The sequence below is a fragment of the Mesoplodon mirus genome (genome assembly GCF_964341445.2).
Source record: "Mesoplodon mirus genome assembly, chromosome: 15".
In the NCBI taxonomy this organism is placed as follows: Eukaryota; Metazoa; Chordata; class Mammalia; order Artiodactyla; family Ziphiidae; genus Mesoplodon; species Mesoplodon mirus.
Genome location: NC_138991.1, coordinates 35,597,196 through 35,621,383, shown reverse-complemented (window position 1 = coordinate 35,621,383; position 24,188 = coordinate 35,597,196). Strand labels below are relative to the sequence as shown.

General features: G+C 58.5%; 1 protein-coding gene and 1 pseudogene across 2 annotated transcripts; both read left to right on the top strand.

The window, feature by feature from the left end:
• The first annotated feature begins 779 nt into the window (after positions 1-779).
• On the top strand, positions 780-6,968 carry UPK3B (uroplakin 3B). Its single transcript, XM_082643422.1, has 6 exons — positions 780-1,139; positions 1,290-1,439; positions 1,710-1,947; positions 3,177-3,256; positions 4,048-4,177; positions 4,631-6,968. The coding sequence occupies exons 1-6, from the start codon at positions 1,058-1,060 to the stop codon at positions 4,788-4,790; spliced, it is 840 nt and encodes a 279-aa protein (XP_082499548.1). The 5' UTR covers positions 780-1,057; the 3' UTR covers positions 4,791-6,968.
• Positions 6,969-16,090: 9,122 nt separating this feature from the next.
• LOC309816735 (uroplakin-3b-like protein 1) lies at positions 16,091-23,702 on the top strand (annotated as a pseudogene). Its single transcript, XR_014296213.1, has 8 exons — positions 16,091-16,141; positions 17,195-17,362; positions 19,063-19,171; positions 20,674-20,825; positions 20,995-21,214; positions 21,786-21,862; positions 22,154-22,274; positions 23,134-23,702. The product of XR_014296213.1 is annotated as a uroplakin-3b-like protein 1 (transcript).
• Positions 23,703-24,188: the final 486 nt, after the last annotated feature.

Sequence of the window (24,188 nt, the reverse complement as noted above, 5' to 3'; positions counted from 1 at the left end):
TTAAGCAAAACACAAACAACCCCCCCAAAAAAACAGCCCCCAGAAAACAAAAACCACTGAACTGTACATTTTAAAAGGCATGGTATGTGAATTATATCTCAATTTTTAAAACACATATAGGGAATTCCCTGGCAGTCCAGTGGTTAGGACTCCACGCTTTCCCTGCCGAGGGCCTGGGTTCAGTCCCTGGTCGGTCAGGGAACTAAGATCCCACAGGCCATGTGGCACAACCAAAAAAAATAAATATTAAAAAATAAATAATTAAAAATTAAAAAATACATATATAGTGAGAACCCGTGGGAGTAATGTAAGTAGGGCAGGTGTCCCAAACCCCCAGGCCAAAGACCGGTACCTGTCTGTGGAAAAATTGTCTTCCATGAAACCAGTCCCTGGTGCCAAAAAGGTTGGGGACTGCTGAAGTAGGGGACTTGCCAGCTGTCAAGGGCTCTACAATCCTTTCTCTAAGTCCATGTGATTCCTTTGGACGAAGGAACTGGGGAGTGAGCGAGGATGTGGCCTTGTGGAGGAAGGGCAGGGTGCAGAGATGGCGCCAGGGGCGGTGATGGGGCTGGAGCCAGACAGGTTGGGGCTGCCCACTTCCTTCCCTGGGTGGGGATGGAAGGCCAGAGGGAGGCTCCTGGCACCTGGGGTGCAGGAATCTCTGGCATGTGGCCCTGAGCCCTGGTTTCCAGAGATCAGCCCTCCTCCCCAGGGCTGGGAGGCTGGGTGGGACCCAAATTCAGACATGGGCCTCTGGGGTGAGCTGGCCTGCATCTTGGGGGTCCAATGACCTCTCTCGCTCAGCTCCAGCGGCCCTGCTCCTGCCCTCCTAACTGGCCCTGGCCTGCCCCACACCAGAGCCCTGCCCAGCTCCCTCCCTGTGGTGGGCTGGGCTGGGAGGAGGAGTGAGGGTGCACTTACATTTTCAGGTCTTTCAAGCCCTCGGCCAGCGGGGCAGCCTGACTAACCAGCTCCTCCAGGCCAGGCCCGAGGTGTTGGGGGAGGGGGTGAGGCCGGAGCCCCAGGCTGTGGGTGTGTGGGTGCTCTGCAGGCCATCATGGGGCTCCCCTGGAGGCAGCTGCGCCCCTGGCTGCTGCACCTCGTGGTGCTGGTGTGCCCCCAGCCCTGCACGAGCCTGGGTGAGTGGGGGTCCCAGGATGGGTGCCCCTGGCCAGATCCAAGGGGCTGGGGCACCTGCCGGGACCCTGGGAGCCTGCCCCCTCCGATTGGGAGAGGCAGCCCCAGGGGCAGTGGGCCCTGGACCCTCACCCCTATCTCCACGGCCACAGAACTCATTCCCTACACACCGCGGATAACAACCTGGGACCTGGAAGGCAAGGTCACAGCCACCACGTTTTCCCTGGAGCAGCCGCGCTGTGTCCTGGAAGGGCATGCCAGTGCTGCCAGCACCGTCTGGCTGGTGGTGGCCTTCAGCAACGGTATGTCCTGGTGCAGGTCTGGGGCTGAGGAGAGCTGCAGGGGGCCCTGGGAACCCCTCACAACTGGGTGTGGATTGGGAGTTTGGGCTTTATCCAGAGGGCGCTCTGAGAGGTGACAAAGTCTCATGTGAGGCATGGCAGGCCAGGGCTGGAGGCCTTGGACCCAGCCAGGGGCTATGGCGAGGTCCCGAGGTCCCGAGGTCCCTAGGTCCCATCGTCCCGTCTGCTCCTCCCCTCCGGCCCCAATCTGTCTGTCCCTCACTCCTGCAGCCTCCAGGGACCTCCAGAACCCCCAGACACTGGCTGAGATCCCAGCCTCCCCGAGGCTGCTGACGGATGGCCACTACATGACGCTGCCCCTGACCCTGGATCAGCTACCCTGTGAGGACCCAGTGGGTGGCAGGGGGGGCGCCCCGGTGCTTAGGGTGGGCAATGACGCCAGCTGCCTTGCTGACCTCCAGCAGCCACGCTACTGCAACGCCCCCCTCCCCGGCCCTGGACCTTACAGGTGGGTCACCCAACCTGGACCTTGGGAGAGGGCTGTGCTGGGAGAGGAGGGGTTTTGGGGACCAGGACTGCCCCCCCCACCCCAGCCTCTCCCCAGGCCTCTGTCCTGGCCCGGCTCCTTCCCGGCTGCAGGTGGAGCAAGCCCCTCCCCTTCACAAACCTGGGTTTCTTCCTCTATGGGGTGCGACCAGCTGGGGGGGCAGACAGAATGTGGCCCTTCCAGGAGGCCCACGAGGAGGAAGTGGGCATCTCAGAGCCGGTGGGGTGGGGTGGGGGTTGGGGAGGAGTCTGCAGGCCCCATAACGGGGAAGGGGAATGCTGCAGGGCCCACCGTCCCTCCCACAGGTAGATCTGGCGGGAAACTAAGGCTGGGGCTGAGGGTGGAGCCGGGGTGGGAGAGCAGGTGTCAGACGAGGGGGACAAGACCAGAGGTCCTCAGGGAGACCAAGTGCGGCTGGGGGAACCGGCAGGGGGCGCAGGCAAGGCGGGGCGGGGCGTAGGCTCCACCCACGCCTCCCTCGCCCTCTCACCCAGCCCGGCCAGGTCCCCTCCCCCTTCCCCTGGCCACTCCCTGGCGCGGCCTCCAGTTATACCTGCCGCCCGCATCCCTAGCGGCCCCCGGAGCCGTCTCGTCAGTGCCAACCTTCCTCCGTTCCTCGCGGCTCGGAAACCTTCCAGAGCTCCGCCCCCCACCCGCGGACAAAGATACAACCGGGGCTTCGCACGGATCCCGGTGCCCCCCGAGCTCAGCCTGCCCCTTCCCGTGATCCAGGGCTCCGAATGCACCCTGATCACAGCCCTCCCTCCCTGGCCTTTGCCTGGAGTGCCCGCTCTTATAGAGGGGCCTTCCAAGGCCTCACAGACTCCTCACAGCCAGCAGTTCTCTGGGAGGCCAGGGCCCCCCAGCCCCATGCGCCCCGCTGAGCCACCCTGAGCCACCCTGCATGTGACACTTAGTAATCGGAGCCACCTAAACCAGATAGAGTGTCTGGAGAGCGACGGTTCAGATGGTTTGGGGCTGCTGGCAGAGGTCACTGTGGCCAGAGAGGTCTCCGGGGATCCTTAGAGCAGGGCCAGGCTTTGGCCGGTGCTGATGGGCCCCACCCTCCCCTATACATAGAAAGGCCCACAGCCTGGCCAGCCAGCAACAGCTGCCTGGGGCCTGGCCAAGGTGGGTGCCTCACCCAGGGCAGTCGAGGCTCGGAGCCTCACCCTTCCTCCTCTCCCCAGGGTGAAGTTCCTCCTGATAGACTCCAAGGGCTCACCCCAGGCCCAGACGAGGTGGTCCGACCCCATCAATCTCTGCCAAGGTAGTGCTGGGGGAGGGGCGCTCCGGCTCCAGTCTGCCCCGTGTGAACTGGCCGCCCTCTCCACCATGGTCGTGCTCAGCCGGCCCCTCCCCCTGCTGCTGTGGTACTGGGGGGCTCAGAGGCAGCCCCACCCCCACCCCAGCCCCATACAGAACCTCGTGCTGGAGGCTGGGGCACCAGGTCGACCCCATCAGCAGAGATACCGGCTCTGTCCACCCCGAAATGTTTGCCAACCCTCGGGTGCCCCGGGCCCCAGCCCCGTCATAGACAGAAGCAGTTGTCCCCTCCTTCAGGGAGCCAACCCTGTGCCCAGCACTGCCAGGTGGAGGAGAAGGGCCAGGGCAAGAAGGAGGCTGGAGTCGGTCAGGGACGTGGGTCCCGGGATAAGGAAACTGCACGTGAAAGGCTGGAGTGTCCCACATGTGGGCGCCCGGGAGATGGGCTGAGAGGCCGGGCTGGTGGTGGTGGTGGGTCTTGTCATGTGAGGGTCTTGAATGCCAGGCTCCAGGAGCAGGGCAGTCCTGAGCTCTGCTGCCACGCTTCCTGCCACAGGCGGGGCAGTGGGCAGGCACATTGCTGGGAACAGCCCAGAAGGTGAGACCAAGGCAGAGGCTGGAGCGATGGCTGGTGGTCCAGGCTGGCAGAGCACAGATGCCCAGCTGAGAGGGACAGATGGATGGGCTCAGGAGGCTGGCTGGGGATGTAAGGCAGTCAGCCTTGGGTGTGAGCATGGTGGGGAGGTGACCGCCCTGGGTTCCAGGGGCAGCCTCTGAGAGCCACTGTATGTGCAGGGAAGTCCCCAGGCTCCATTGACACGTGGCCAGGCCGGCGAAGTGGTGACATGATTGTCATCACCTCCATCCTCTCTTCTCTGGCTGGTCTCCTGCTCCTGGCCTTCCTGGCAGCCTCCAGCGTGCGCTTGTGAGTGGTGACACCCCCGAGGGCCCCTCTCTCACCCTGAACCCCTTCCCTCTCACTGGTCCCAGCACCTGGAAGCCCTCCATGAGCCCTGTGGTTCTGAGGTGGGCGGCGCCCCTTCCAGGGATGTGCAGGGAATTCCACCCCACTCCTGAATATCTCTCACCTGGGAGGTCAGGGAGGTGGTCCAGCAGGTTCAGAGAAGGGGTCACCTCGTTCTGCCTGGGCCCTTCTCCTCCCTGACCTTGTTTTCTCTCCAATGAGCCTTCTATCATTTCAGCGAATGGACACCCAGGTAGTCAGGGTGGCCACCTGGAGGAGGCACACCTCCAGCTGGTTCTACAAGGGAGGAAAGGGAGATCAGAGGCTGCAGGGGGAGGGCTCTGGGAGTGGGGAGCTCGGCAGCCCACTCCACCCAGCAGGGAGACAGCTGCGCCTCTTCCTCTCCCCAACCAGCTCCAGCCTGTGGTGGCCGGAGGAGGCCCCAGAGCAGCTGCGAACCGGCTCCTTCATGGGGAGGCGCTACATGACCCACCACATCCCACCCAGCGAGGCTGCCACGCTGCCCGTGGGCTGCGAGCCTGGCCTGGAACCCCTCCCCAGCCTCAGCCCCTAGCCTGGCCCATACAGCTGGGGCTGGGGCCGTGGGGGACCTGCACCCACGTGCCCCTCCCCCATCGCACCTCCCCACCCTGCCTGAAATCCATCCCACCACTAGCAGCCCTGCCTTGGGCTTTCCCAGTTCCCCCGCTCCAGGCAGTGAAGTTGCACTCAGGGGAGGGCTGTGGTCAGGCTGGGCATCCAGCCTCCACCGCCATCTGCCTCTGTTCTGCCTGCCTCGAGCAAGGCTGGAAGGTGATGTGGAGAGACCGCCCTGACAGGAAGCTTCCAGGCCCCAGGAGGAGGCCTGCAGGGGGCCTTGTCTGCCCTGTGCAGGGGGCTGGGCTGGGCCCATCCTGGGGTATATGAGGCCTCCCTCTGTCCCTCTGTCCCATCCACCAGCGGCTGGGGCTGCAGTGGAGCCTTTAGAGGTTCTTCCATTGTCCCTGGACGGGGGCCCTTTCTGAGGGTGGCACTCACCAGCTGTAAGGTCTGACAGTGTAGACACACGTTATGACTTTCCGGCCACCACTCCTAACCCCCTTGCACACGCAGATGGCTCACACACTTATCCACTCACTCTCACGCCACAAACATTTATTGAGCTCCTGCTGCATGCCCTGCACAGTGTCAGACACGGGCCTTCAGGCAGAGCCCGGTGCTGTTCTTGGGAGCTCACTCACTGCTCTGAGCCTCAGATGACCACGTGTCCTGATGTGACCTGTTACTATTGGGAGGCTATCACTCCCTCACATTGTCACATACCCTTGGGCTCACACTCCTCAGACGATCACCCCAATGGACTCTCTGAGGTCCGCGAGCCCCCATCACCCAGGAGGATACACTTAACTCAGCAGCGTCCGTCCCCCCGCCCACCCGCAAGGCCGGTCGTTCCCACTGTGGTCACAAGGGGGCGCCAGTTCACCGCAGCCGCAGGGTCCCGCGCGTGCGCACTCCTATGAACTGTGGCGAGTCCCGCCGCGTGACCCGATGTCGTAGAGCTACCGCCAATCAGGGGAGTCTCTGGAGGTCAGGGCTCCAGGTCCCACCTCGGCCAAGCCAGAGGGATGAGCAGTCACGCTCTCGCTTGAGGATCTACGATGTGTCGTCCAATCCGCACAGCCGCCACCGTTTTCTGGACGAAAAAACTGAGGCTCAGTACCCTCCCCGCCGCGCACTGTCCACCGTCACCGCACCTCGTGTCCCTGGACCCAATCCCAGCCCCTCTAGTCTGACCGCGGCTCCCAGCAGGCAGGCCCCCTGCGGAGGGTGCCCAGCGGTGGCCAGCGGGGGGCCCCTGCTTTTTGGAAATGAATAAATGGCAGTCTGGCTCCTCCATCCTAGCAGTGCCTGTGCTGGTTCTGGAAGAGGAGAATTTACACGCAGGGCCCAGCCTGGCCTTGCTCTGTCCAGCCTGGCCCCGACGCCAGACCCGGGGCTGCCCTGAGCCTATGCCCTTGATTGCCAGCCCTAACTATACATTGAGGGTGCCCCATCTCCTGACGGGCCCAGGGCAACCCACCCACAGTGGGGGGCAGGGCCAGGAAGCCTCCTACTAACGCAGGTGGATTTAGCAGTGCTCCCTCCCAGGCAAACACTTTAGGGGGGTCTACTTTGAAAACCCATGCCCCCCTGGTCCCTTGTGGTCTCTCTCCCACCCTGCCTGCATCCCCACCAGCCACAAGACCCGCTCTAGGTGCAGACAGAAGCAGATTCAGCTGCAGTCAGGGGCTCAGGCCCTGGTGTCCTCGGTGACACCTGGCCATGGGAACCAGCCCCTTCTGGCAGCCACTTTTGAAATTCTGCTGCTGTAGAGCCCAGGACCCCCTTAGATTCTTGGAATTGGAGGATGGTTAAAAGTGCCCTCCCCCGCAACAGCTACCCCCAGACGAGCCAGTCTCACACTGTCCTTCCCAGGCCTGGCTCCAACACCAGACAGGGAGGCCCTTGAGGCCCAGGATGCCCAGCTTGGGGCCTGCCCAGGAGGGATATGGTGGGGAGGAAGAGGGGTCCACTGGTGTTTGCTGAGTAAAAAAATGAACAAACCTGCCCAAAGCTGGAGGATCAGCCAGGAGCAGGAATTGCCCCAGGCTCTTTCTGTCCCAGGCTCCTTTTGTGGCTTGTTCTTAGTGCCAGAATCTGTGCGGGTCCCAGGAGCTGCGACATCCTGTGCATGCCTGGGGCTGCGCCTCACTTCTGAACAGCATCTTCGAACCCTCTGAGGACCTGCTGTCACCCCATCGGGGCCACTGGGGCTTAACCGTGGAGACAGGCTGTGAACAGACATTGCAACATGGTGAGTGAAGACTGGGCAGGGAGCCCAGGGGAGGCAACTGACCCCACCTGATGGTCAAGGGGTCTTCCTAGGGCTGAGATGAGTCTCAGGAGGCAAATGCAAGTCAGTCAAGTCAGAGGAAAGAAGGAGAGAGGAAGAGAGGGCGCGACTCAGGGAGATCAGGTGTAAATGGTCTTGCCCTGCGGTGGCACGGATGGTGCCTGGGACTGTGGTAGCAGGGGGCCAGGAGGCCAGTAAGAGGGAGGGTGACCTCCAGGCAGATGGAATCAGCCCTGACCCAGCTGGGGCAGATGAAGCAGGTTGGAAGGGAAGAGTTGGATTCTAGAAATATTTAGGAGGTGGCTGGAGGAATCAGGCACTTCTTAGACTTGGGGGATAAGCCAAAAGAAGAGGCTGTGCTTGGGGTTTTTTGTTTTTAATTAATTAATTAATTAATTAATTAATTAATTTTGGCTGTGTTGGGTCTTCGTTGCTGTGCCTAGGCTTTCTCTAGTTGGGACAGGCGGGGGCTACTCTGCGTTGCGGTGCGCGGGCTTCTCATTGCGGTGTCTTCTCTTGCTGCAGAGCACGGGCTTTAAGTGCGCGGGCTTCAGTAGTTGTGGCACTCGGGCTCAGTAATTGTGGCGCGTGGGCTTAGTCCCTCCGTGGCATATGGGATCTTCCTGGACCAGGGCTCGAACCCGTGTCGCTGGTGTTGGCAGGCGAATTCTTAACCACTGTGCCACCAAGGAAGTCCCTGTGCTTGGGTTTCTGATGTGGGGATGGGTATGAATGCAAAATGGGGCCCTTTATGTTCTAAAAGTGGTTCTATCACCCCAGCTTTAGAGCTGATCCCCAGAAAAGGGGGTTCTGGGAACGTCATTTTAGGTCAGTGAATCCACAAATACACTAACAAATTGTTTGTTTTTTAATTAATTAATTTTATTTGTTTATTGTTCTGCGGCATGTGGGATCATCCCAGACTAGGGCTCGAACCCGTGTCCCTGCGTTGGCAGGTGGATTCTTAACCACTGCGCCACCAGGGAAGTCCACAAATTGTTAATATTTTACAAAGATGGAAGCCAACCCTGGTCAGCGGGAGGCCACCCTGTGAGCCTGCCCAGCTGTGGGTGTGCTGCCCCAGGGCTGTGCTGACAGGCGTGCCCGGGCGCCACAGAGTCCACACAGAGAAGGGGTGGCTGGCGGGACCGGTCATCGCCAACACAGGCACCATCACGCTGGACCCCAGGGAGCCGTGCCAGGCAGGGCCTCTGCCACAGAGAGGGTCATGAGTCAGACACCAGCCCGGCGAGGGTCAGCTCGTGACAGCCTTGAGCGGGGTGCATAGTGAGAACTACATGGTGGAGAATTTTTCATTAAATGATGTATTGAATTTCCTCCAGGGCTGTATTTGGGGAAGTACCTCCAAATCCATTGGCCGGTAATATAATGGCTCAGTGGTTAAAAACAAGTTCATTGTTAAAAAGGAAAAAACAGCAATGGTTGTGGGGGCGATGACTCGCAAATGATTCATCAGGCCAGAAATCGAAGGAATCAGAATGACAGCAGGTGGAAACCAGGCAACCGGGCAGCAGCCCTCCCTCCCTCTCACCCTCTGGGTTCACTTTATTCCTCTGTATCTCTGAACCACCCGTTTCACTCCATCATCCCTGCAGTCCCCAGGCCAGCCACCCTGGTCTCTTGCCGGGGTGTCAGCAGCTGCCCCTTTGCTGGTCTCCCGGTACCAGCGTTCCTGATCCCCACCCCCATTCTCCTCCCAGCGTCCAGAGGGACCAGATTATACACCTAATGGTGTCACACCCTTGCTCACAAGTCTCAGAGGGATTTCCTGCTGCAAGAACAGAATCCAGATTCATCACCTCAGTCCTGAGGCCCCATGATCCATCCCTTGCTGCCTGAATTCATGCCACACACACCCTCCGTTAGCCTCCGTGCCACAGGGCCTTTGCACTTGCTTTTCCCTCAATGTAGACCATTCCTCCACTTCACTCCCCTTCCTCTAGATCATTCCTCAGCTTCACTGTTGCTTCTTCAAGGAAGCCCTTACTGACTCTCTCAGCTCTCCTAGAGCCGTCTTTTCTTTCTCGGCACATTTTCTTTCCATTTTTTAATTAGACATTTAAAACGGTGAGCTTTTGCGTCTCCTCCACTAAACTGTAAACTCCAGGAGGGCAGGGATCACGTCTGCTTTGCTCACCAGGGTACTCCTACAGCTAGCACAGTGCCCGGCTCCCAGTAGCTGCTTAATAAATATATTTTGCCTGAATGCTTTATAAAAGGCGTCTTCACACTGACCTCAGTCGGCTGGCCAGGGCACCTGCTTCTTTGTCTGGTGCGGGTGCATGACCGATGGGTACCCCGGCTGCCCAGGAGCCTGGCACGTCCCACCCTCTGGCTGCTGCAGTGGGAGGTGCAGACTCAGGCTCCGCCACAGGTGGGGTTCCTGGGTGGGGTGAGGGGGCCGAGTCCGTGCAGAGAAGAGACACCTTTTTGTGATTCTTACAAAGACATCATATGGCTAGCGCTGGCCGGGGGACATGGCAGCAAGAAAGCCATGTCCCCGACATAATACGGGTGTTGCAGGAGCTGGGCAGTCAGAATGGCAATCATCTCTCATGCCCAGGAAGGTGGCCAGTCCCCAGGCACTGGGGGGACATGAGGAGCACAGTTGCATTTCATGCTGGGAGCTTTTCAGAGCCTTGCTGGGATTTGTGATGAGCTGCCTTCTAGGAAGGGCCCCAGGGCCAGTGTCACAGCCTTAGGGGCTGTTCATTGCTGCCTCTTCAGGATGGCGACTCAAGAACCTTCTGCAGGGGCTTCCCTGGTGGTGCAGTGGTTGAGAGTCCGCCTGCCGATGCAGGGGACAAGGGTTCGTGCCCCGGTCCAGGAAGATCCCACATGCCGCGGAGCGGCTGGGCCCGTGAGCCATGGCCACTGAGCCTGCGCGTCCGGAGCCTGTGCTCCGCAACGGGAGAGGCCACAACAGTGAGAGGCCCGTGTACCACAAAAAAAAAAAAAAAAAAAAAAAAAAAAAAAAAAAAAAAAAAAAAAAGAACCTTCTGCAGAGCTTGGCCTCTCCCTACTGTCCGCAGGAGGAAGCTAGAGGGCGTAGAGGGCACGTCCAGCTCCTGGCCAGCCCAGCCCAGGAAGCCGCCAGCCCAGTGGTAGAGGGCAGGGTGGGCACCACCTTCTTGGGAGGGGCCAGCATGAAAACAGGAGCAGAGGGACACAGCCACACCTCACTGCTCACTCTGTAGCCTGGCCGCCCCACCCTGTCCCCACGGAGGTGGGGAGGAGAGGGGGAAGAGAGGCGTCGGAGTGGAAGAGGGAGGGGGCAGCTGCTGGGCAGGACAACAGACCCAGGGACCCAGCCCAGAGACCCTCCAGGCCACACAGAGGGCTCCGATCCAGTCCCTGTCCTTAGAGAGTGTCCCACTCACGGAGGGGCCGGGGGTTGGGGGGAGAGGGAGGCACACACTGTTATAGACAGAACCGTGTTCCTCACAATTCCTGTGTCAAAGCCCTAACCCCCAGTGCCTCAGAAGGTGACTGTATTTGGAGAGAGGGTCTTTCAAGAGGGAACGAAGTGAAGAGGTCATTAAGTAAGTTCTTGAGGGTGGGATGTAATCCAGTCTGACTGGTGTCCTTATAAGAAGAGATTGGGACACAGAGACACCAGGGATGCTGCAGGGGACAGACCATGTGAAGAGGCAGGCCGGGTGCCAGCCAAGGAGAGAGGCCCCAGAAGAAACCATCACTGCTGATGTGATCTTGGCCTTCCAGCATCCAGAACTGTGAGCAAGTGTTGTTTAAGCAGCCTGGTCTGGGGCACTTTAGCTGGAGCAGGCTAATCCACCCACCCACCGTCACGGTGTTGTGGACGTGAGCGGTGACGGAGGCGGAGTGCACAGGGCAGGGGTCAGTGATGAGAGCTGACGGGCAGCAGGAACAGCGTGTGCAGAGGCTTGGAGGCAGGAAGGGCCATCACGCTGGCCCCCTTGACCCAGCTTTCCGGGCCTCCTCCTCCCCTCCCTGTGGAGAAGCCAGCGGCCACTGCAGCCGCGTCTTGGCCCTCCTCTCTTTTCGGCCTCCACCACTGGTCCCAGCCTGGACACCCCTGACTCCTAGGGACAGAGCCCGGGAGTGAGACAGGAGCCCAGGGCTACCCCCACCCTTTATGCCTCATCTGCTGGATGAGCCTCGCAGGCAGCCCTGCCCACCTCCGCTGGCCTCAGTTTCCCCTCCCCTGTAAGATGAGTGATGCTCTCTAAGCAGTTTGGGCTCAGACACTCCAGTCCCCACCTCCCTGAAACCCCACTCCCTGTGGGTGACACAGGCTGGAGTAATCCACGGGAAGAATGTGTTGCCCTTGACAACCATTCTTCCTCCCCAGAGGGACAGAGAGGAATGTCCCATTAATCATCCTGGCCTCTCCCTCCCTGTCTTCAGCCCTCCACCCCCGCTCCCTGGTAGAAGTGGCCCAAAGTCTCCTCGAGTGTTTCATGGAAGCTCCGGGCTCAGCTTTGCCCTCCAATCCCTGTGCCTGGAGCCCTGTCCTTGTCTGAGCCCTGACTCCATGGGGCCAGGGCAATGGGAGAGCCCCCAGGGCAGGGGTGGGATGGGGCTTGGGGTAGGGGGATGGGCAGGAGGGGTGGGGGGGCTGAGTGTGGGCTCAGGTCATCAGACATCTCTGGGTGCCTCTTCTGCATAGGGTCCTCTGCAGGGCAGAGTTGGGGGCACAGACAAAACCAGGCACAGAAAGTACAGGGCAGGGAACAGGACCTGTGATGGGGAAAAAGGCAGTGGTGGGGCCCAAGGGGAGCATCTGGCCCAGCCTGGGGAGGTGTGGAGGCACCAGGGGGACTTCCTGGAGGAGGTGTCATCTGAGCTGGCGACTTCATTGAGGATGGAAGGGAGAAAGGTAGGCAATCAGGGAGGGGAGGAGGAGGCCTGGAAAACTGTGTCAAGGCATCACAGTAGGGCTCAGCTGGCTGGAATGAGGTGGGTGTGGAGCTGGGGGGTTGAGAGGGAGGAGGAGAGGCCTGGGGTAAGCGTGGAGGGCCCTGAACACCACCCGAGGAGCTGGTCCAAGGGAGGGGAAGCAGACTGGGTTTTGGGAAGGCCTTCAGTGGTCGGAGTGGAGTGAGTGGCAGGGAGAGGTGAGCCCTGGGCAGAGCAGGGAGGTTACCTGAGCTGGGCCTTGGGGGACAATGTCTCCATGAACGCCCCCTCACTGCTCCCTAGGTCAGACGTGGGCACACTGGGGGTGCCTGGTAGGGCTTGGGTTCCACCCTCTGTCCCCCAGTAGTACACTGCAGGCAGCGTACAGCCCTGGCTGGCCTCAGCCACTTGGGCTCCAGGGCAGAGGGCTTCCAAGCTTCAGAAAAACTAAAGCATGGTGGCTTCTTCTTGAGGGAGGCTTCTGTGCAGCCGGGGTTGGGGGCAGGGGGAATGAATTTAGAGAGGGTCCTCCTGCCACCATGCTTGTGTCTCCCCTGCACGACTGCAGCAGCTTCCTCACTGGGCGCTCCACAGCCCTTGCCCCCATCTATTGGGTTGAATAGTGTCCCCCCAAATTCATGTCTATCCGGAACCCATGAATGTACCTTTTTGGAAATAGAGTCTTTGCAGTTAAGGTGAGATCATCCTGGGTTAGGGTGAGCCCTAAACCCAATACAACCAGGGTCCCTCTAAAAAGAAGGAGATCTGGCCACAGAGACAGACACACAGAGAGGAGAACAGTGTGTGAAGATGGAGGCAGAGACTGGAGTCATGCCAGGGGGCATCAAGGAAGGCCACGGCCATGAGAAACTAGAAGATGAAAGGGAGGGTTCTTCCCCCAGAGACTTCAGAGGGAGCGTGGCCCTGTGACACCTTGATTTCAGACTTCTGGCCTCCAGAACCATGAGAGAATAATGTTGTTCTAAGTTACCCAGTTTGTGGTCCCTTATTACAGCAGCCCCAGGAGACCAGGAGACAAGTACACCCCCTCCTCGCCTCCCCCACCTCAGTCTGTTCCCCCCACAGCAGCCCGAGGCCTCCTAGCCACACCCTTCCTCTGCGCTAACCCTGCCGAGACTCACATCTCTCTGAAGGTCAAAGCCAGAGTCTGGACAGCGACCTGCACGGCCCCACAGCATCTGTGCTGTCCCCGGAGCTTGAGGACCTCACCTCCTACCCCTTCCCTCTCTCCCTAGTTAATCCCCCAACCACACTGACCCCAGCAAACCCACCGCCATCAAGATGCTCCCTCCTCAGGGCCTACGTGGATTGTTCCAAGGATGGGCACTGGTATTTGCACCTTTCCCTGTATGGATGCTGCACCTCCCATCAGGTGGCATCCCCTCCCCTCCCCTCCCCTTGAACCTGGGCTGTCCTGAGGCTGGCTCTGGTCATGGGCTGTGGCTGCAGTACTGCTGTCTGATGTTCAGGCCTTGCCCTTGAGAGGCCTGCCCGCTTCCGTTTTTTGCCTTCTTGGGATTCTTGCTGCCATGTAAAGAAACTGAGGGTGGACCACTGAATGATGAGTGGCCTCATGGAGAGGAAAAGGGTGGGGGCAGAGGAGGAGAGGAGGGGGAGGCCCAGCCAGCTCTCAGCTGCTCCAGCCACCCCAGACACGTGAGTGAAGCCAAGCTCCCAGCTGGGTGTAGCCATATGAGCGACTCCATTGATACCGTATGGAGCAGAAGAACCACCCAGCAGAGCCCCGTCTCCACCTACAGGATTTTGAGAGACGCTGAAGTGGTTATTGTTTTCATCCTCAGAGCTTTGGGGACATTGTTACAGAGCGATAGACAACTGTCCTGGGGCTTGTGCACCTGCTGCCGCCTCTGCCAGTAGAGCACTTTCTCAGGCTCTCCCATGGTTCTCCCTCTCCTGGTTCATTCAGGCTCTATTCATATGTCACCTTGTCAGGGTTCTGTGCTCTCCCTGCCTAAAAGAGCCCCCACCTTCCATAATTCTCACCTCCCAGCTTTTGCTTCCTTGAAGCCTGTATCACTACCAGACACTCCATTATACTTGAATGTGTTTATTTACTCTCTGTCCCTCCCAACCAGGATGTCAGATTGTTTTCTGTTCCCTGAGGTCCCCCAGAGCCTGGCACAGAGCAGGGGATCTATCATGGCCTGTTGGAGGAGTGCATAGATAAGTGTCCACCCTTTTCCCAGCCCTCGCTTCTCCTCTGGAGCTTCTGCCAGCAGCCCGTGCCCACAGTGGTCCTGGCACATAGCAGACCCTCAATAAACAGTGTGTCAGTTGCGCTGAATGCAACAACTAAAAAGGACTCAGAGTTCTGACCTTCGGCCACCCAGCATCCAGAGCAGGAAGGAATTGGTCCCAGGCTTGCATGGATCAAGGAAGAGCCACGGTGGCTGCCTCTTGGCCCTAAATTGTGAGATTTCACTCCAAGGAGGCACTCTACCAAAAGAGCTTTCTGGTTTATGATTCTGGGTTTACGATGCTTTAACTAAACAGGAGAGGTGGTGAGCTGCCTGTCATGAGGGGTGTACAAGCAGACTGGGAGGGGGCTGGACCACTGTGCAGTAGAAAGATTCGGGGCAGGTTGGAGTCAGTGGAATGTAGGGTCTTTTCCCCTTGAAATTAGCACAGACGGGTGTCTGTTAGGGTCTGGTGAGTGGCCCCGAGGTCAAGCTGGTGGCAGGGGAAGGGACGAGGTCACCTGCACTCTCCCTCTCTGCCTGAAATCCCAGGCTGCAGATCTGGTGTCTCACTCTGCTGGGGAGGGGGAGCCCAGAGCTTCTCCCTGTGCACCTCCTCGGGGCAAGGTGTGATGGTTGCCATGGAGCTGGGGCCTTGTGTGGTAACACAGGGCTAGGTGGGCCTTTGGGAGCATTACCTGGCTGCCCTGTGTGTGTGTGTGGGGGGCTGTTGTTCAGAATCCCACCCTGTCCCATGAGTCACCCCAAAGGTACACAGCCTGGTAGGTCCTTGGGAATAGACTATTCCCCAGGGCTTGGGGAATAGTCACCACCACCCCCAGCCCTTCCTGGCCCCTCTGGGCATCCTGGTCCCACTCTCTTCACACGAGGCCACATGCAGCAGCCCTGGTTGAATGCAGGACCAGGAGGGACTCCTCAGGCCCTGTGGGTCTGGGAAGGAGCCCTCATACCTGGGCCTGGGGGGACAAACGGAGCCAGCTGGGGCCCTAAGTGGGCTGTGGGTATGGACACCCCTGTTACCCATGGGAACTTGTCCCAGATCAAGCTGAGAGGGGACACTGAGGGTTGCCTGCATCTGTGGTGTGTGATTGAAAATAGCATTAAAAAAAAAAAAAAAGCATTTCAAATCAGTAGGGAAAGGACTGATTTTTCAGTATTTTAGGGTTTTTTCAGTATTGGGGTTTTTTTTTGGAGGCTTCGTTAAGTAGGCATGATTGATTAACCCATTGGCCCTTGATGATTAATCTAACCTCCAGCCCCTCTTGCCTTCCCAGAGGTAGCGGGGGTGCAGCTGTAAGTTGTAGCCCTCTAATCACTGGCTGGTTCCCCTGGCAACCAGCCGCCCCCTTCCTGTGGTTATCTAGGGGACTTCCAAAATCACCACATCAACATAAACTCAGGTGTGGTCGAAGGGGGCTTGTTATAAAAAACAAAAAACACGCATTTCACCTTTATCACTCTGGAGCTATTTCAGGGAATAAAGGATGCTCCTTTAGGAGCTGTGGGCTGCGTACCACAGACAAAGACTATAATATACATCAGAATAGCCATAGGTAACTGATACAAGGGTGCATACCAAACTAAGGAGACTGGATGCCTGGGCGGGAGTGGGGGGCAGGAGTGGGATAGAGATGGACACGGAGAGAAAAAATTAAAAAATAAAAGCAGGACCTTGTGCAGAGCAGTAATGAAGGGTGCCACAAAAACTGAGAAGGAAACGTAATCCTTTGCTCCTGCAAGGCCTCCCAATTAAACACAGATGAAAAGGGGAAAGAGAGAGAGTCCTGCCTGGGTATTAGAAGACCGAGGGTTGATTTCCAGCCCTGCCACTGACCGACCATGGGGCTGAGAAAGTTCCTCTCCCTGTGGGGGCCTGGTTTTCTCATCTGTGTAATGAGATTAATAATCGTGCCTGCCTTGCCCGCTTCTGGGGATCTGAGATGAGTCGATGGGCAAGAATGTACTTTCAGAAGGATGAAGCTCTTCCCATGTTATGATGTCTGTTTTCAACTGCCTTTCAAAAGACAAAAAGAGGGGAAAAAAGTAAGTCTATATACTTATCAATATACATTATATTACAAAATATATGTGTATTATAAGTATATATTATATATACATATGTTTTGTAAGTATACTATATTTACATATAAGTATATGTATTATATATACATATATGTATATATTATATATACATATAAGTATATATTGTATAGAGAGAGTAACATTGTGTGTGTGTATATATATAGTAAATATATATATATATGGGAGGGAGAGGCTTGAGAGCAAATATAGCAAAATGTTTACAGTTGTTGAATCTGGGTGAAGGCTATATGTATGGGCATTCTTTGTACTATATATTTTCAACTTTCCTAGGTGTGACCATTTCTTTTTTTTAATTTATTTATTTTGGGCTGCGTTGGGTCTTCATTGCTGCGCATGGGCTTTCTCTAGTTGCGGCAAGCAGGGGCTACTCTTCCTTTCAGTGCGCCGGCTTCTCATTGCGGTGGCTTCTCTTGTTGCAGAACACGGGCTCTAGGCACATGGGCTTCAGTAGTTGTGGCACGCAGGCTCAGTAGTTGTGGCTCGTGGGCTCTGGAGTGCAGGCTCAGTAGTTGTGGCACACGGACATAGTTGCTCCACGGCATGTGGGATCTTCCCGGACCAGGGCTCGAACCATGTCCCCTGCATTGGCAGGCGGATTCTTAACCACTGCGCCACCAGGGAAGGCCAGGTGTGACCATTTCTGTAATAACAGGCTGGCGAGATAAAGATGCCTTTCCAGGGCTGGGTCTGACCGGGATTTGCCGGCTGGGCCCCAGCTGGACCTGCTCTCTTCCACATCTGGGTCCAGGAGCACTGGTCCCGCTCTCTCAGAGGCCCACACATCTGCTTAAAGTTCTACCTGTGTGACCTCCGTGTCCCGTGACTAAACGTTGATCACAGGATGACCTGCATCTCAAGCCCATCCAGGTAACCGCCAGCACGCTGAAGTGGCTGCTTTGTGGACGGCCCTGTGCCAGCCCCTGCGAGCTCACCCCCTCCTCCCTGCCACCCCGTGAGGAAGGAGGGGCGGTTCCTGCCTTGAGGAGCTTCCAGCGGGAGGAGGGCCAGGTGTGCACAGGGATGCACTTGATATAACAATACATTTTATTGCAATGATTATAAGATGGAGGCACATGCCAGGTGCTGGGAGGACATTAGGGGAGGCACCAAAGCCAACCAGGGGACAGTTTCTAGTGGTGCCAGACCCTGGGGTAGATAGGACTGAAGGACAAGAGTTTTCTGGGTACTTACTGCAAGGCAGCGAGGGCCCTCCAGGAAGAGCCTGGCCTGCGCCACCTGAGAGGTGAGAAGCCTTAGAAGCGGGGTCCCAGCGGCCTTTGGTTTTATTGTGTTTGTTTGTTTGTTTGTTTTTAAATAGTTATTTATTTATTTATTTTGTGGTTGCACTGGGCACACGGGATCTTTTTTGTTGCAATGTGCGGGCTCTTCGATGCAGTGCACGTGGGATCTTAGTTCCCCTGCATTGCAAGGCGGATTCTTAACCACTGGACCACCAGGGAAGTTCCTCAGTGGCCTTTTGGTTGAGGCTCTCCAGGCGCACACCCGAACTCCCCCGACCTTGTCTGCCTTCCCGAGTTTTTCGCTCTGCTTTTGGCCCCCAGTTCCTTTGGGGCTGAGTTAATCACTGGTGAAATACAGTAATGTTCAATCTTGAAAAGTCTGGAACTAGCTCGTCCGAGTAAAGAGTTGGTCACAAAAAACCTACTAGGTAATTACATAGTGTGGGTAGGAATATTTTCCTTTTGCGAAGTTCACTGCAATAAACAATTTGCACAGTTTAAGTATATTGAGAAAGGAAGATAATGCAGGTGGGCTGGTAATCAAATAGATTATATATTTGATTATATAGAGATATAAATTAAATGTGTTTTAATAACTAAAGAATATTTATAATTAATTGTTTAAAAAAATTTTTAAGTGCTCCCCAAAGGAGTTTGAGTTTTAGGAGGGTGGCTCCAGTCAGGTATGGAGCTGGGCCGGCAGGGGTGGGGGCTGGTGCTTGGGGCAGGGGACCACCCTGAGGGTCTGCTGCTCCAGTCCAGGTGAGAGGTGGTCGGTACATGCTCTGCCCGCCGGCCCTGGGCCCCATCCGGGCACCTTCTGTCTCGAGGAGGGATTGCCCTGCTCTGGCAGTGGCCAGAGATGGAGGAAGGAGAGAGGGCAGGTCACCTGGATAAGGAGAGGAGGGAGGGTGAGGTTGGGGAACCCCCTTCCGGGGCCAGGCGGTAGGGGGACAGCAGGGAGGGAGTGCCCCTAGGCTTGCCTTGGGGGTGATGCTCCAGTTCTGGGTCTGGCCCGGCTGGCTGGGTGATCTTGGACAAGCCCCTTTCTCCACTCTATGCCTCGTCTGAGAAATGAGGATAACTGCCTTCTGCAGAGGGGGGCCGTGGGGGGCCGTGGTCGCCAGGTTGGGGGACCGTTTGGATGAGGAGATTCCACAAGGCGCGGCAGGGCTGTCCCTGGGGCTGCCTGGACCCCAGGGCTGGCTCCTCTTTCCGTGGCCCCTCCCTAGCCAGGCCCTCCTGGATCGGGGGGTGGGGGGGTGCAGTTTTCCTTTTCAGGCCCCTCCCTTGCAATGCCAAATCCTTGGGGCCAGCAGATTCAGCCCCTAAGCCTGTCCAACCAGTTGTCTTGTGGGAGGGGCATGTGGGAGGGGCAGCAGGAGGTGCCAGAAGCAGCCTCCCCCAGCCCAGCACGCACAACGGAGCCTCTGGGGCTCTGGATGCTGCAGACAGACCCTCGGACAGACAGACAGTTGGACGCTTGGCCTGGCCGTGAGGCTCAGGGGGGGACAGTCTTCTCTTCTGATGGCACTGTTGCTGCTGCTGACCTGCCTCCATCCGGGGATGAGTCTGGGTGAGAGAGGGTCGGGCAGGACAGGGGTGCCCACTATGCTTCAGGCTTCAGGAAGAGAGACCCCACCTCCCCTGGCCGCCTCCTGAGCCCCGAGTCTGGGGACTGGGTCCCAGGTGGGTCAGGGGAGACAGCCCACCAGAAGAGGTCACAAGACAGACACCTGTCCCCCTACCCCCCGCCCCAAGATCGGGAGCAAGGAATGCGTCCTCCCTCTATCTGGGCTTCTCATCTCTGTGCCTCCTGAGCCCCATTCTCACCAAATGGCTCCCTCCTTCCCCTCCTTCCCCTCCTCCCCGGCCCCAAGGAGAGGTTTAAAGAAGTCTTCAAGGGTAACACTTACCCCAAAAGAAGCTCTCCAAGGGGGTCTACAGGCATTGTTCACTGTCAGGCTCTCAAACTGGAGAGACTTAGAGATGCAGCCCCCATGCCCCCATCTCTGCTGCTCCATGTCTTTCCTCTCTTTTAAGCAAATATTAAGTACCTGCTGTATGCCGTGTTCCCTGGGCCTCAGCATTAGAGCCAGGAGCTCTGAGAGAGGAGGGTTCTAGCCCTGAACCCTTGGGGTTGAGCTGAATTAAATGGAAATGAATTGCATTGAACTGAACTGAAAGAGGGAGAGGGTTCTGGAGACTTCCATAAAGCCCACCTCATCTTTCTTCTGCTCTCCAGTATCTGGGGCTGAGGGACACCTCAGGGGGCCTGGAGAGGAGTTAGGGGTTCTGAGCCCTCCAGGCAGAGCAGCAAGACTAGACAGGGCTGTGAGGGGCTGTGAGTGGCTGAGAGGGGGACAAGTTCTCTAAGGGGAGGGAGCCTTGGGGTGGGGTGGGAGGTGCAGAGTGCTGGGTGGGGAGGAGAGGCCGCCCTAGGATCTGAGCCAGGACACTTCCTCGAGGCCCACCACTGGGCCTAGGGTCTTCCCGTGTCACCCCCCGCCCCACCCCCCGACACCAAGCCATTCATTCCTCTCATCAAGCAAACCAACCTGGACTGTGTGCATGGAGCTGGGGGGGGACTTGAGAGCTGGGTAAACTGAGGCCTGCAGAGTGTCAGAGCTCAAGGTCACTGGGCTCTGTCAAGAGCCCAGCCTAGGGTTTGGGCTTGGGCTCAGGCTCCCCCAAATCTGAGTGTCACCCCAGCAAGACCTAAGATGCCTCCCCCAGAAGAACTGTGCATGCAGCTGGGGAAGGGTCTCCTGTGCCTCCACCTGTCCTCCTGCCCCAGGCCCTGCCCATCACTGAGACCCCGGTGATGCAGGGGGGCAAGGCCTCCCCCGACCTCCGACGGTGCCCACCCCTAATAGGCTCCCAAGGCAGGGGCCAGGGGCTGGACACGGAAGTGCCAAGGAGCAATCCTGGTTAACACCTGACCAGAGCTCCCAGGAAAAGCCCTAACTCCTCCCACTGACGGGGGCTTCCAGGTCCATGAGCCCGTCCCCCCAAGACGAGGCACTGGGGACTTGGTCATGCTGTTGAGCCTCTTCTCTCTGCCCGCACCGGCCCCAGAGCGCATCAGCTACGCGCCCCAGCTCTCAAGCGCCACCCTGGCAGGGAGACTTACCAGTCCACCTTCACACTGGAGCAGCCGCGGGGCCAGTTCAGTCACCTTAACATCGCCGACTTTGATGCCATCTGGCTGGTGTTGGCCCACAGCAATGGTGGGTGCTGCCGGGGAAGGCCTCACTTTCCCCTCTGTGAAATGGGCAGGCGGGCCTGAAGGGAGCAGGGGTAGGTGCTGCCGGGGATGTGGCCAGAGGCTGTCTGGCCTGGCGGGATGGGGTAGAGCCCATGCATCCCCCACCTTCTGACCCTCGGTGCCACCCTCAGCCACCCAGAGCTTCACTGCCCCACAGAGGGTGGAGGACACCCCAGTCCCTGCCAACTTGCCCCAGAGGGGCTACTATGTCACACTGAGGGCCAACTGAGCACCCTACCCAGGCGACCAGCCCGGCAACGAGCTCCGGGTCCTCCGTGTCGCCAACGATACCCGCTGCTCCCCGATGACAAGGGGCTGCCACCACCCCCTGCCGGGCCCGGGCCCCTACCGGTGAGCGGCCAGCCCCGCACTGGGGTGGGAGGGCTCCTGCCTGTGTCCAGACCTGAGCCTGGGTGGCTCCCAGCTGAGTGCCTGGGTTCCTGGCTCCAGTTCTGCCATTAGGAGGAGGGGGCTGGGGCCCGGGAGTCCACGGTGACTTCTTCCGTCTTCTTGAGCAGAGGGCCCCCAACTTGAGCCCCCGCCCCCATGGGCCATGTGGACCATGTGGGTGGAGTCTCCCCATCCAGGCAGAGTGGTGGGCCCTGGCCCCATCTCTCCTCATTCAGGCCTTGATTCACTGATGTTCTGTGCTGAGGCATCTAGTCCGCTCCACACACATTTCCCAAGAGAGGACCCTAAGGGTCCCAGAGAAGGCAAGGGATGCACCCAAGGCCACACAGCTGAGACATCCCAGTCACAGCTGTGATGGAGCCCCTTCCGGTGGACTCTAAGACCGTGCTTTTAGCTCTAGGCTGTTCCCCCCAGGCCCTGGGAGTCAGGGGGACAGACTGACAGGCACCAGGGTTGGATGGTTTCAGGTCCTGGGGACCCCCCCATCCCCAATGCTGGGTCTCCTGTTCAGAGTGAAATTTCTGGTGGTGAGAGACAGGGGACCCATGGCTGAGACAGAGTGGTCCAGTGAGACCCGCCTGCAGCAAGGTATGGGGCCAGGTGTGCAGGTCAAACTCTAGGGCTGGGGGCCCAGGGACCTGGGGGCTCCTGAGGACTGGGTGGGGTGGGGAGGAATGGCCCAGCCCCCAGTCAGTCAGAGCCACCATTACCATCCTGCTGTCTGCAGGTGCCCCTCCCCAGGCCGCCTGCATGCCCCGCCCACCTTGGGCTGCTGTGAGGGGTGGTTGGTCTGGAGCCTGTTCCAGGTCCCCCTTCTCAGGTCAGATCTCTTTCCTCCCTTCTCACCCCACCTGCCTGTGGGCCCCCTCACACCCTCAGCTGAGGCACTCCAGGCTGCCCCAGGGCCCCAGAGCGTGGACACCGTGGTCATCGTTGCCATCCTGTCGGTCCTGCTGGCCATCCTCCTCACCGCCCGCCTCACCCTGCTCATCTACACCTGGTAAGTGGACAGGGTCGGGACTGCCCTGGGAAGGGTGGAGTCCCTCTCCTGGGCCACCTCTATCCCTTCCCCACGCCCCGGCCCAGGCCCCCAGCCCAGGCCCCCAGCCCAGCTTGTTCTGCTGGAAGGGTTTTCCCTTAAGGCGGAACAGGGCTAACAATTATTGATCAAGGGATCCCCAAGGTTCTAGAACCTCTAGGTGGGGGTGGGGTGTGCATTAACCCCTCCCTCTCTTGTCCCTCTGCCTGACACCTGATGAGGGGTTGGGGGGGTGGGTGGGGCCACATTTTCTGAGTGCTCACCATCTGCCCCCTGGTGGCAAGAGCTGGAATTGCGAGTGGGAGCGTAGAGCAGATGCTCCAGGTGGAAGACATCCAGGTGGCGGTGAATTGCTTTTAATCTAAGTGCTGAGCTTTGACTTGAGCGCTCAAGGCTTCATCTGGGGCCTGGTGGGGAGGGGGTGTCCACCAGGCTTCCTGGAGGAAAGGGACATCTGGTCTCCGACGAGGATTTGGAGAGGAGGGGGAGGGAAGCAGGCGGGGAGGGTCTGGGGGCAGAAGAGTTGCCAGGAAGGCCTGGGCCTTGATTCCCAGCTGAGGAAATGGGCTGTATGCTGAAGGCCAGAGAGAGCCAGTGGCCAGATGTGATCAGGGGAAACAGGCAGATGGTGTTTTAGGGGCATCCTGGGTGTGGGGAGTGGGGGAGGGGAGCGTTGCCGTGGGGTGATGACAAAGGGCAGGGAGACAGAGATGGATTTGTGAGGTTTAGAGGACTAGCGCCCCAACCTCTAGGCAGTAGCCTTCGGATTTCCATGAGGCCCTATATTCTTCATTCTCTCCATCTCTCCCCCCCCCCCCAGCTACGACACCTGTGGGAGCACGTCCATCTCTGGCCCAGGGGAGCTGGCGTGCATGAGAAGATAGAACACCCACCACATATCAGCCCTTCAGCCGAGGGGGGCTCCTGAGAGGCTCCAGGGAGCCCCCATCTGCCCCTCTGCCTTGCCCCCAGTCCAGGCTGCAGAGCATGGGCTGGGGGCTCGCCCTGCTGCTTCAGAGCCCTGGGAGAGAGTGTTTCCAAATAAGGAAGGCGGGGAGGCTGTCCTTAGTCCAAAGCTTGGGCCTGTCCCTGTCAGAAATAAATGCCCCCATTATTGGGGACAGCCCCCTGAATGGCTGTGTCATTGTACACCTGGGCAGTCTCCCTGCATCCCTGTCCCCAGCTCCTCTTGGGAGGATACAGTAACCGGGGGTGAAGCCCAGGGTCCTAGGCCAGCTGAGCCATTGGGGCAGGGCAAGCCTCTCTTCTGGCCTCAATGGCCCTGTCTGTAAAGTGAGGATGATTCCAGTGGTCCCACTGGGCCCGATGAGGCTAAACCAAGGAGGTGATCATGTTCACCCGCCCTACGTGTCTGGCACTTGCTGCCATCCCCCCCCCGCCCCCCACCTCCTCTTCTTCTTCTGTTTTTAAATATTTATTTATTTATTTATTTGGCTGCACCATGTCTCAGTTGCGGCACACGGGATCTTCGTTGCCGCGTGCGGGCTTAGTTGCTGCATGCGGGATCTAGTTCCCGCATGCGGGATCTAGTTCCCTGACCCAGGATCCAACCGGGGCTCCCTGCATTGGGAGCGCCAAGTCTTAACCACCGGACCACCAGGGAAGTTCCCCCGCCTCCCCCTTTGTGGTCTCCTTCCATCTGGCCTCTCCTCCTGGATGGAGGACTTAGAGCTTCTAGGCTTCACCCCAACCTCTGTGCTCACTCCGGGGTGGGGGGCGTGGAAGTGCGTGAGAAGCTGCAGCTCCTGGAGATGCCTGGGCTCAGACTCGGGCCCCAAACCTAATGCAGGGCACCAAGCACCCGTCATCATCCACTCCACTCCAGGCCAGGCCCCCCTGGGGCCAAGATGACCC